Raw genomic sequence first — 13,447 nt, forward strand, 5'->3', positions numbered from 1 at the left:
CCAACGCGCTTCCAAAATCTTTCATTCCTACTCGCGGCGGTATGACAGATTGATTTTTTAATTATGTGGCTTTGGGTTTTGTTCGGTCTTGGCGCGGTGTTATCCGCTGAGGCTGCCGGCGCGGGCGCCGCCCGTCTCGTCTGCTACGTGGAGACCGCGCGTACCCTCGACTTTACGGAATGCACCCATCTCATATATACGGGATCAGCTCGGGGTGAGAAACTTGACGGGATTCTGAAAGACTACAGGAAACACAACCCCAAGTTGAAGATTATTCTACGAGTTACCGGGGAGGACAAGGTAAGAAAATAAAAGATTATAAGTGATAAAATCTTTATTGGTAATTACCCATTTAGACCTTTGAGACCCGAACCAGAGTAGTTGAACAAAAAGTAGTTCATAAATAATTAACGCTTACTTAAGTAAAGTATTAAGTAAGTAAGAAAATGCATTACAGTGTCGGACGCCCCTATAAAATCTTTCATGAGGCATTGTATGTATGTAAATTAAATAATCATTATATATCAAACATTATTTTTGACGACTTGCGTGATCTTTACGTGACGACCGTACCGTTACGTACATGTTGAGGTAGGTTTAAATTGACTAAAGAAAGCACAGTAGAGCGTCACACATCATGATTTAAAATGTTCTTTCAAGGCTATAACACTGATTTTAAATGACATTCGCCTGGGTCTGCCATTTGGCATTCCATTGGTCCATTTGGACCCCGTAATAGCCTATCAACGATGCGATCAGGATGAGCTGGGGCCGAAAAGCTCCCCCCTTTCCTAAAAATGTACTTTATTTACATAAACTGGAAATATTCTCATTATATTTATGGGCGAGTCGTAGCCCGCGGGCCGGAACCTGTTCTGGTATTCACCTTACTGACATATGCCAATTCTGTGAAAGATTTTTTCCAGCTGCGATCTCTGCTTGAGCTACAAGTCTGATATCCCTCTACGGGATACCCTAATGCCAGTCTCGAGAACCAGATCGCACCTGGCTGTCGGACAGTCAACAGATAAATGAACCACCGCTTGATCTGTTCTTTTGTCACAGTCGGTTTTAACACAGTTAACTAAGCCGATTAAGTCAATAAAAAAAAATATTCAACAGAAGGTAATAATAAATATAATCTAATATAATATTACCCTATTATTTCGTTAAATGAGATGTTTACAAGGCTAGGTTCAAGACAGGATAAAAATATATTAAAAATGATTTATCTTGCGCCGGAAACGTATTTTTAATCTTCAAATTTAATTATGAATAGTGTTTCCTGTTTTGCACAAAACTTAGGATTTCCAAATTTTATCGTGTTCTATTTTTAAATGCGTATACCAAGCGGTTACACAAGTAGCACTTTGTCAGTAATTAACATGTGAATACAATGCCTACATTAGTCCTGGGTCTGACTTTCTTCTTAAGTTTCTACGAAAATGATCAGAAAATATACAGACGTAAAGACCAATTTGCCATGCTCACGCCTGTCACATTAAAATAGATTAGGCGTAGGTAATTATTACATAAGTTTTTGTACTTGTGACATCTAAACAAAACTTAAAAGGGAAATGAAACTTGGGCTCTTTATATATCTTTCGTTATAATTAAATATGATTAAATAAAGAGATGGTTTTGATGTCTTTAGTCTGAATTATTTTTTAATTAGTGTCGTTATAAGTTAATACTTATGCTAATGCATGTTTTAATTGGCTGTTTAAGTTAATAAAACCTTAGTACGAGGCAAGGCTATACATTTTGCAGACTCGGGTTTTCTTAGTTCTATAAGTGTAGCGATTTCATACCTATATCATCGGAGGTACGCCCTAGAGTATAGCTAGATGTAGGCACACTCTTTAATGGGTACATTGAATTCATACGTTACATAGCAATTAACATTTCGTTATTTATATTCTATTGTGGTACGCGAGTGGTTAATATAGAGTATGTATGAGTAAACAAAATCCGCAATTATTTAAAGCACTACGATGACCTAGGAACAATATTAACACAACTTACGAGTACTGTCTATAGTATTGTACGACTTGAACTAAGAAGATGGTCCTACGCCGTATCCTATACTATAGATTCAGAAACGAGAGTAAGCACGAACTAAGACTATCGTATATCATATACAATAATTTTTGACACACAAGTGTCGCACTAAGCGCTCGTTACTTAATCTTACCTTAAAAGTAATTGCGATAAAAAAAGACAAATACTGACATCTTTTATATTATCGGTACAAGACCTTTTTAAATTACATAAGCGCTCTTTACCGTTTCGAGAATGTGATGTTGAATAAAATGGCGAATTAAATTGTAACTTCGTGCTAGCTTAAACATACTGTGTACATTAATTAAAGTTTGAAGAAATTATAAGAAATCACACCAACCATCTAAACGAAAGCCTTTTATTTATTTAATATATAAATAAATGGCGCTAAAACTGTTAAATGCGCGCATAGAATGAGAGTCCATTGGTGTACAGTCCGGGCTTCGAAGCTACGACCTCAAAGATGAGAGTCACACGCTAAAGTCACCAACATAAAATAACCAGGTAGCTAGCTATATAATGTAACGTAATTTAATGTACACACACGTATACAATACGTATGTAATGTATCGTATAATTGTGACAGATAAACGAAGTCTAGTTGTAGTTAATATATATTTTCTTTTAAATTTGTCATTCTCTCGTAAATAATAGGTCTTTCTAATTATATTTTACAGCAAATGATTAATAATTAAACAGTTATTTTAATTATAATAATTCTCAGTTATTAGGTCTTTAAGTTTTACTGAAGTTCTATGCTGTTGTGTTCATCTAATCCTAAATTAAGATAGAATGACGATCGATTTTATAATAGTAATATTGGAAACTGAAAGTCAAATGAGAATTTAAGGATTTGCTGGAAACAATACGTATATATTGACATCGCTACATCTGTAATAGTTATTAAAAATTTAAAGAAATTATTTTCTTTTTACTTTAAAAAAAAATTAATTGTATGTATTAAATGTAATGTAAAATTAAATGTAACTGTCGTATTGGATTAGTCTGTAAATGTTTTCTTCTTTCAAACGGAATAGCTTTTCTTATCAATTGGTCTTTATCATAACAGTGTCCAACTTTGTGTATACACGATACAATTTCTTCTTTACATAAATGTCAATGTTGGATGTCGTAACATATAGTTCCCAGCAAATGCTTAAATACTGTATATGTAGTTCGACAATGTGATTTTTAAATAGATTCAAAAGCTCTATCATAAGATTCACAGTCGAGACAGCGCTATGTGTGACTTCCGTATGTCATATTTGAATCTGTGGGTAAAACCAATAATAATTCATTCTGTCACTTTGACAGATTAATGCATTTGACCTCAGCGCCTTGTCAAAAATCAAGGTCGCTTTGTAGGTTACGTATGGGAAACAACCTCAAAGAAAAGTGTAAGTATGAATGTCTAAAATTACAACTTTATGGTTGCCTCAAAGACATATTAAGAAAAATACTATATTCATTAGATTTTTGGATATGTGTAAAAGATATTTATGAATGAGATTGATTGCTTCAACCTTTTAACTAAAATTAATTTTCGTGAAATGACAAATGTTACCCTCTATTTGTCCTTTCAGAAAAACGTGTTTTCGCTAAAAGTCTCCGATATCCAGATTAAGCATTCTGATAAGCGAGCTAGGTCTGAATATCCATAGTTGGGACCCTCACATGGAAATCGAATTTTCATTTAGTTTTCCTAATTTATGAATTGAATCTTTTCTCTTCGTGTTTGTTATGTTTGCCTATAAGTAGTTATCACATTAAAACTTTGTATTTTATTTTTACAAATGCATCAGTGTGCCGAGCGTTAGCAAGCTTTTGTAAATAAAAAAAAATAGTCTTTGTATATTTTATTCGCTTCCGAATGCTATTACAGATTTCATATATACGTTAAAGCATAAACTAAAAAAATGAATAAAACACAGCTAATTCTTAGTTATAAAGATCCTGCTATGTATCAGATCGTTCGTTGATTGTATACGTAATATTGGCAGGGGTTGGAAGACGCACTTTTGTGATTAGGACTTTAGTTTACATTTGCAAAATTTGGCCTAGTTTTACTTAATAATAATAATTATTATTGAGCTCGTTTAATTTTCAATCATGACAAAAAAGATGATATACAGCTTACATTTCTAACATTTTATATAATATTTTCTTTATATTGTTATCCTATATATTGTTATCTATATAGGATATATGTATATGTATATCTTAGCTAAATTCCGTTCCGTCGATCGGGATCGGATTTTTCCAACTGACTCTGTTCATGGCTTTCTTTCTCCATTCCATTTGGTTTTACTTATAATAATTATTATTATCACAAGTATAGGAATTGACAATTATTATTTACTCTCATTGTCACTAACCTATGTCACCTGCTAGGTGGGGTAAGTTCCGATAAGATACATACGTATTGCGTGACGATTTCCGCGTATTCCTTCAATGACACTGTCTGAACCGTATCGGGATACAGTTCCTCGTTGGGATATGTTTGAATACACTTGACTTCATACATAAGTTTCCTTAGTAGTTTAGTTTTAGGACACTGTTACTTCGATATTTGGAATAATAATTGTGGTATAACTCTAAGAAAACTTTTGTCCACGGAACTACCACAATGGATCTAAATACTATGTTTATAATATATAAACAATATGTGTATATGTTAAAGCGTTCTATTATAATAAAATAAAACTAATATTTACATAATTTAAAACATCTATCTGTATGAAGGTGATATACTAACAGTTTTCACTAATAGTACGATTCCGGGTTTAGGTTAGTATACCAGTAGTTAATTGATTGATGTAAATTGGCTGTAATATTACGATTATATTGAACAGGTCGCAAAATTTTAATGAAAGAACTCTCTCATAAAAAACGCTGTTGGGATATTAGATACAAAAAAAAAATAATGTTAGTTTTATTATTTATCATCAACAATCAACGTAAATCAATTTCAAATATAGCCAAAGAAATAAGAATAAGAAAGAAATAAAACAGTTTGTTACACAAAATAAAAGGATATTTAGATGAAATAAAGCGTACTTGCATTCTCTGTGTCTAGGGAATGCAATCCCGACTCGAGTTCGTGAATTCGAGATCCCGCGGGATTAGAAATATCAATCCGGCGGGATCCCGAAATTTTCGGGATCTCGTATAGTTTAAAAAAAATAATTCACGTGACTGAATACGATGAAAACTACATGTTTGTGATAGTGAGGTTAATTAAAATAAAGTATTATTTGAAAGAAAACAAAAGCCTTTATCCTTTAATATTACGAACTAAACAACTAATTTTAATTACATGAACATAATCAAAACAAAAGTAGGTATAGCTCAAGGAGATTAATAATTGGTGATTTTGAAAGTAACTTCTAAAAAAAGAGCATCTTCTAAAGTGTCTCAAGAGTGCTATCTGCGAACCGGCATCTAATGGCCATTGCAATGTACCCTATATAATGTACAATGTCGCGTGAAGCGTCCCGAGCGGATGTGTGTAGAACCGCTGACCATTGCAGCCCAATCCCGTCAATCTCGGACGGGATCTCGTCATATTATGCTTCGGGATTGATCCCGAAAAATTACACGGGATCCCGCGAGATCGGGATTGCATTCCCTATCTGTGTCGTCGGCAGTCCAGTCTCTTCATTTTGATATGTTAACTTTACTTGAAAATAGTTTTTACACAATAAAAACAATATGCTAAGTTAAATTTATTTATTTACAGAAATACATACATTATCCTTACATACTATGGCAATTCGATAATGTCGAGAAGAAATAAAATAAAATATGATATAGTATCGTATTTTATTTAACACATAATTTACACAATATCGTGTACTGTGAATTGCATCTGTGAACATATAAATATGTCAATAGTCTCAGAGACAGTATTCAGTAGGCGCATCTGTGTAACGCCGTCTCACATATGACATATACACATAGGTACAAAGAACCCAAGTACGCCTTCAGTACGTAAACACAGTAGGCCAACTGTCCCGACTGGTTTCCAGTTTATTGTACCCCACCATCCATAATATGGGGTACATTAAATGATGTGGGGTTAGACGCCATACAGTCTGTTATAAAGGTATCGTGTAAATTTATTTAACAATAAACAATAATAATTAAGGTTGGTCAATCTATTGTTAATTGTTAATGATACTATGTCGTATCAATATTTTCCTTTACATACGTAAGGTAAGATACTTTATAACGCAAATAAATTTAATATAGCAACGTCAACCTAGTTTAAATAGACCATAAATAATTGCAAAATAACATAATAATATGCTTACGTATGTAATCTGCAAAGGCCACTTGTATAGGCGCGGCTTCGTTATATCACTATATGTTCTACTATGTACATTGCCACCATTACTCTGAGGTCTAAGCAAGGAGTTAAGCAGCGTGAGAAGGGAAATAGTGCTCATGATGCCATTGGCATTGTTGCGAGACGCTGAATAAAACAGTAAACAACTCACTGGCGATGATATTGCAACAAGAAGTTATTAGGGCATTTCCGGCAGCCACGAGCAGTAGCGGTCGAGTATAAATGTGTCATTAGGGTGACTTGTCATATGAGTATTGGACTTCAAAAATATTTTTTAGAACAAAACCATTATGTACTGTTTGTGTCGTGGTCGTAGAATTAATTAAACGTATCTTTAATACGTTGGTATGGTATATAATAATAATAATAATCCATGGCTAAACAGCCCCTTGTGGGCCTTAGCCTCCACAAGTACACTTCGCCATCGCAATCTATCCAGAGCTTCCCGTTTCCAATTGCGTACCCCCATTGTTTCGAGGTCCTGCACAACTCCATCCCACCAACGCAGCCTCGGTCTACCGGGTTTTCTCTTGCCACCGGGTTGTGAGTTCAGTAAGGACCTTGGGGTTCTGTCGTTCGCCATTCGGTGCACAGCCCCTTGAGCCTGTTGCATTTTATGAATTGGACGATGTTGGCGTCGTCTAGGATGTTATAAAGTTCCTCATTGTAGCGAATATGCCAAACACCGTCGCTGCAAACAGGACCAAAGATTCTTCGAAGAATCTTCCGCTCGAAAATTAGGAGAGAAATCTCGTAAAGATAGTATATATGTAACTATATAATTCTTTCACTGGATAGACACTGACATCAATTAAACAATGGACATACAATCGATTTCAGTTGTACCTTTTTTTTGATTGAGTTTATTTTTAAAAGGCCAGCAGTGCGCTTGCAAGCCTTCTGGTCCATGGGCGACGGTATCATTTAACCTCTGATGAGCCTCTTGCTTGTTTGCCTCCTGTAAAAAAAGCTTATCAACTCCTAATAATGCTGGATAAAAATCCGTTAAGTAATTTCATAAAGAATATTGCTCAGTAATCAGCTAAAGTGTTTTATTGGACAGATAGAGTCATAATAATAATATCAAGTATATATCTAGAGCACAGTTTCAATCAAGGTGGTTCTGACTTTAAAACAAGGTGATAAACAAAATAAATTGATAACAGAAGGTTTGTGTTAATTAAAAACAATTTATCGTTATTTGGCTCGGTGGCGTTTCGTAATAGTTTACCTAATATCGTATCATATATCGTCGAACGTCCAAGTGGACTTTATATTTATCTTAGAATAAACAAAATATTGTAATCATAAAAATTAAAATAAATAAAGTAAATCGTTTATTTGCAAAGAAAGTGGTACGTTTAGATCGATTAATTACAAAAATACGCACAATCAGCTACACAAAAATAGGAATGTAAATGTCATATTTTAATCATATGTCATTTAACTCTAACTCTCTTCTCTTTTTCTTCTTCTACGGAATGAACCTGTTCTCATTAGACTGATTTCCAAAATGAATCCTAAAAGAGATTTACAGAATATTCCAGTGACTCGTCTTCTACAAAGTTTTTATTTCAATTATGTTTTTATTACAACACGGGTTCTATTATCAAAAATTAATACTTGTTGTGTGAAATGAGTAAACCAATATCGAGTTGTAAGGTTAATTTTAACTGCACATTATATAATGTCGAAAGTCCTTAAAAATATGCTCCGGTGTGGCCAGCTGTTGCCCAACTGACAGGCATTTTTAATTTTGTACAATGGTATCACCGGCTTGTCGAACCTGCTTTGTGACCTAAATAGAGCGAAGGTAACGTTGTCTTAATTTGGTGTATGACTTATTTGAACAATGAAATCATAAAAGGTATTATTTTCGGCTCCATTTTCAACATCGAATTCTATTCACATACTAGCTGATTGCAATATGTACAGGTTGACAAAAAGGAGTTTCTCCTATTCCACATGCATATTTTTTAAATTGATTCATTGTATCTTTAGTTATGCACATGAATAATCTACATAAGAAGCAGTGGCGCCATAATCCCTCATATTTATGTATCTGTTTCGAGATCTTTTTTTTTAATAGGCAAATGGTGATCAGCCCTTTCCTGACCATACGACTGAGTGATATGTTAAGAGTAATAATAAATAAAATCAAATTTTCTGAATAAAAGGTTTTTTATCACTATCTAATTAATTATAATACCTTATTGGCAATAAAATCGGCAACGCACTTACCTCTGGCCCTCTGGCCGCACATTGTCATTGGACAATTGCCGGCGGTTTCACTTAACATCCGGTGAGCCTTCCGCCCGTTTGCCCCCTGTAACATAAAAAACCTACCCCAGACTGATTGATGAGTGAGAACTGAATTTCTGCACCTATGGTTCTTAGTTTCATTTTTTCTATGCTCAATTTCGGGCGAGTTGCATAAAGAATAAATAAAAATAACACGTATCACCACTTATAAAAATAATAATACTTATTGTATTCGACTTATGTCCTTAGTTCGATTAAAAGCCACAGCTAACCATTTCACTTAAAAAATATCAATTAAGCTTATGACGCAGAAATGAGCTGACCTTAGCTGATATTACGTAACACGATACTTTAAACATCTCGTACAGATACATACTTCATGAAGATATACAAAAAAACAATAAAAAATAAAGAAACCGTATCGTTTAATATCCCATTAAAACATAATAATTAGTTGAACAAGATATATAAAAACCCAGTTATTACTCCTTCTTATAAAGTTCATTTACAGATGACAATTTTAATCATTTAATTACCTAATAAACCATGTTATAAAATGTCATGTATTTAATCAATGTTGCCCTATATACATTGATATATAATACTCGCACGTGCGCTGTCACATAACGCATGAGTGTAAATCAGGTTGAAACTTAAAAGCCTTGTGCAATACTGAATTAGCGTGGAATATTGCACAAAAACGACTGACATTACAGTATTAAGTTACAATAAAATAAACCTTATATTTATTAAGTCTAATTTTTAGAACAAATACTTAGATACAGCGATAAAGATATTTTTAGCAATTGGTTTATAAGTAATAACTTGACAGAATCGTTAACTTTATAAATGAACTACGAATCGCCATCGGTAAATATCTAATATAATAAGTTCTTATTATCTTATAGTTATTCTCTGTTTCATAATATTAACAAAGTTCAATAACTGAATGTTATTGATTGCTATTTGAGGTGTATAAAATGGTATATTGAGCGAAAAGAACATTTTAATATTTTAATCAACGCTTGCCTGTTTCTATGTGGTCGAAGTCATTTATGAAATAAATGAGAAGTTACATGTAATAGACCAGACAATTTTATTTAATAATATTATTAGACCTGGCAGAAAGGGTTTAAGCTTTGTATTAAAATTTATTGCAATAATAACCAACACCGATGGAACGATAGAGAAGAATCGTAATAATATATAAAATTATCATTAAGAAGAACAACTAAGGTAACAGATGTCGCAATAAAAATAATTGCACGTGGCAAGAGGAACAGATATGTGTAGCAAAAAAGTACTAAACTGGTGTCCAAGGTACAATAAAAGTAAAAGTGGAAGACAATTTAGAAGGTGAATAGACCATATTAAGCAGAGTCACAGTGCAGACAGAAATGGCGAGATTTAGAGGCGGCCTTTTCCAGCAAACGACGCAGATACCTTAACCAAATCAGATAATAGATGTGTGTTTAAGTGTAAAAGTATCTGAACTAAAAGGCGTTTATTATTATTATTATGTATTGCGATATCGATATGATAAATTTATGTGCATAATAATAAATTCTCACGCTGTATTCCATGAATCACTTAATTGCATATTAAATAGATTGTTCCAGTAAATTATATGTACATAATTTAAGTACAATGTAATGTATTTATTAAATATTGGAAACTTTTATTAGTAATCAGAACAATCAAGTATTTACAATTTTCTTTAGATAGTAGTAATAAAAGTAATTAAAAATAATATTGGAATGTTATTTTATAAAGACCATCATGATGGTTCAGTATATTATACCCTAGTAGGATCTCATTTGCCTTGACTTATGCGGGCTTTCATGCCTGCATAATCAGTGAAAAGCCAAATAAAATTGGGTACAAACATCAATATTGCAGTCGAACACTATCACTAAGTTTTGGGATTCGACTACCTTTTCAGGGAAAAACAAAGCTTATACTAAAATAATAATAACTGCTATTCTACTGATTAGATTTCATTAAAAAGGGGGTTGAAAGCGGCGGATAAATAGGCATCTTCTGGATAGGCACCCCATTGGAGGGTGGGTAGATACCCACCCTAAGTGAGATCACTTAACATCAGGCGGGATAGTGGCCAAACGTCTGTCCAATATTGTATAAAAACGACTAGTATGAACTTGCTAGTCTAGTCTAGTTTTGAATCTTACCCTAAGTTTAAGAGTAGAAGCCGGAGGTCCTGGATTCAACGGATGGATAAAAAAGAATCATGTATATCGCGGGTTACGAAGTTTCAACCACTTAGTATTTTGGATGCAAACAAACAAATCTAGTCTTCTGATGTTAAAAACATAGTAATGTCCATGTTGTGGGCCCATGGGTTTACTAAAACTATGAGTCATATATAAGTAGGCTATTTGATCCAATTGCCTTATAAAGCCGTTATGTAATGTTTTATATTTATAAATACATTGAGAATATATAAATTTGTAGGTTAATAGATGTCTAGATTTAAATTATTACTTCATTCTAAATATTTGGAAATACGTATATTTTGTTTTGCGTAAAAATATCATCGGTTTTGTATTTGCTGATGTGTGTATCAGAATTTTGATATATAGTTGAAGAAATTGTTATATATAAGTATGTTTGTATGATTTTTTTTTTTCTCTTTTCATTGGAGTACGAAGGTCGATGGCGTGTCTACCCAAAGAAAAATTATAGAAAAGCACAGAAGGAAGACTTAGTTGTCTTAAACAAAACCTTCTTTATTTGTATATGTTTGATGGTTGATCATGAAACTTCAGGGTCGGATTGCGGGCGTGGCATCTGTCCATCAGTGGGCTATCGAATAGGCACTGTGTGTCTTGTGTCACACATAGTGAGAGCTTATTTATTACAAGCATCACGATCAACCTTGTATCTTAATGAAGAAGATTAGATCGGCACCTTTACTAACCAGCTTTTCTTCTAAGTATCCATACAGTCATCAAAAAATTAAGAATACAGACTTTAATAAATGCCTCAATCCTATTTAAAGATCAAAAGATTTAATTTAGTTTCAACGAATATAAATTGATTAGCGATCTGGTTGACCACGACTGTTTACTTCGACCTTTTTTAGTAATTTATTAGATTGTGCAACACCTTACTTGACTTATATTAACTGAATAAAGATACAGGATTTCCGTCGCTAAATTATATGTTTTGTCTAAACTAGATATATGAGGAAAATGATTTTATCATTAAAACGTTTGCCCCTTTACTGTTTTATTAATTATATGGAAAGTATCAGTCCGATTGCCACAAATAAATTTTCAACAACACGCCACTAACATCATCTAATATAATAATATTTTTTTAACTCTGTTGAAACAATCTCAGTGCTAATAGCTGTGTAAAAGTGAAAAAACTCACTCTAAAGTGATGTCTATCTTGACGGCGCAGGCTAAAGTCAGTGCTATGATATAAATACACTCATTAGTATAGTACTAAGAGTTGCACGGTTCTAGGTCCGGCAAAGAACGTTGGATACTTGTCATTTTAAGTATTTTGGAAAAAAAGACCGCTCAGATAAAACTTGACGATGAAGTTAATGCTAAAGAATTAATCGTTTTAGGGGGCGTAAAAGTCATCTTATGTAAGATTTAATTAGAAATTACTATATTTAAAAAAACTTCTACTTTTTTATTATATTATTCTAGCGTCTTGTAGCTTGGCTGGACATTTTTTAAATAAAGATGAAGGTAAATGTAATTCATATTCATGCAGTAAAGTAAAGTAACTAACTATTAAATGAACGCAGTTGCTTAACAAAAGTTTATATCAATTATACTAAACAATGCATTGGGCGAGACAAGATGGCGTATTAATTTAATTGCAATAGTGTTTTGTGGTCTCCACAGCGACATTGATTGAATTGGTCTATTTGTTTGGACAATGGACTATCCTGTAATTAATCAGATTTTTTATGGCTCTAATTATACATATATTTATTGAGTAGTGTGTACTTAACATGTCTGGATCTCTTGATCTATAAAAACTTAATAACAGTCTTTCCATTTCTTTATCATTTATTGTTTCAATAACATCACAGCAGCTCCTCAACATCTTCTAAAAATGAAATGTTTAAAAAACCACTTCTTACCATATTTTGAAATGCGATTGAATTATATTAACTCGAAATATTCGAAGGCCTTTGATTAGTAGTATTAAAATAAGTAATTTGAATTCATAAGGTGTGATTATGTTGCAGATGGTGAAATATATCAATGTTAATAAAATTTATTTTTATATAAAAAAATCTTCTATAATTAAGATTCAAAACATTAGACAACAACAAATCCTAGCTTTCTGAATTATAAAAATAATATTAAATTAACCTTCTTCGATGTGAAAATCAAAAACAAACATTTGAAACTTGAGAAAATAAACAAGGACTGTCTACTGAATAAATCACGCTATTATAATAAAAACTGTATCAGAATGACGCAAAGAGCCGGTTCCAGGCTTGTTGAGGACACGGCCTTGTGCTTTGCGAAACTGTCCTCGATATTTAATAGTTAAGCTCGGCTTATCGGTTGCTTTAAGCGGGTTGGACAGGTTAACGACGTTACGTTACGAGAAACGGAGAAAGTTGTCATTCTTTAACATATCAATGAGTTAAAAAAACATATGATTGGCCCAAACCAGAACATTTTGCTAGAGACAATTTGTATAATTAGACCGAAAGAATTAATTCTTTGAAAAATTTCAACAGAAAAAGGAAATTTCTTTAATAGAATTGTGTCAAAAGCA

General features: G+C 32.9%; 1 protein-coding gene across 1 annotated transcript in view; it reads left to right on the forward strand.

Annotated features, from left to right (window-relative positions):
• LOC123708197 overlaps positions 1-13,447 on the forward strand; it is a 27,906-nt gene continuing 14,459 nt past the window's right edge. The window contains exon 1 of the mRNA XM_045658768.1: positions 1-300. Coding sequence (XP_045514724.1) covers positions 64-300 — 237 coding nt within the window. The 5' untranslated portion in view covers positions 1-63. The remainder of the gene's footprint in view (positions 301-13,447) is intronic.

Source organism: Pieris brassicae, chromosome 4 (genome assembly GCF_905147105.1).
Source record: "Pieris brassicae chromosome 4, ilPieBrab1.1, whole genome shotgun sequence".
Classification (NCBI taxonomy): Eukaryota; Metazoa; Arthropoda; class Insecta; order Lepidoptera; family Pieridae; genus Pieris; species Pieris brassicae.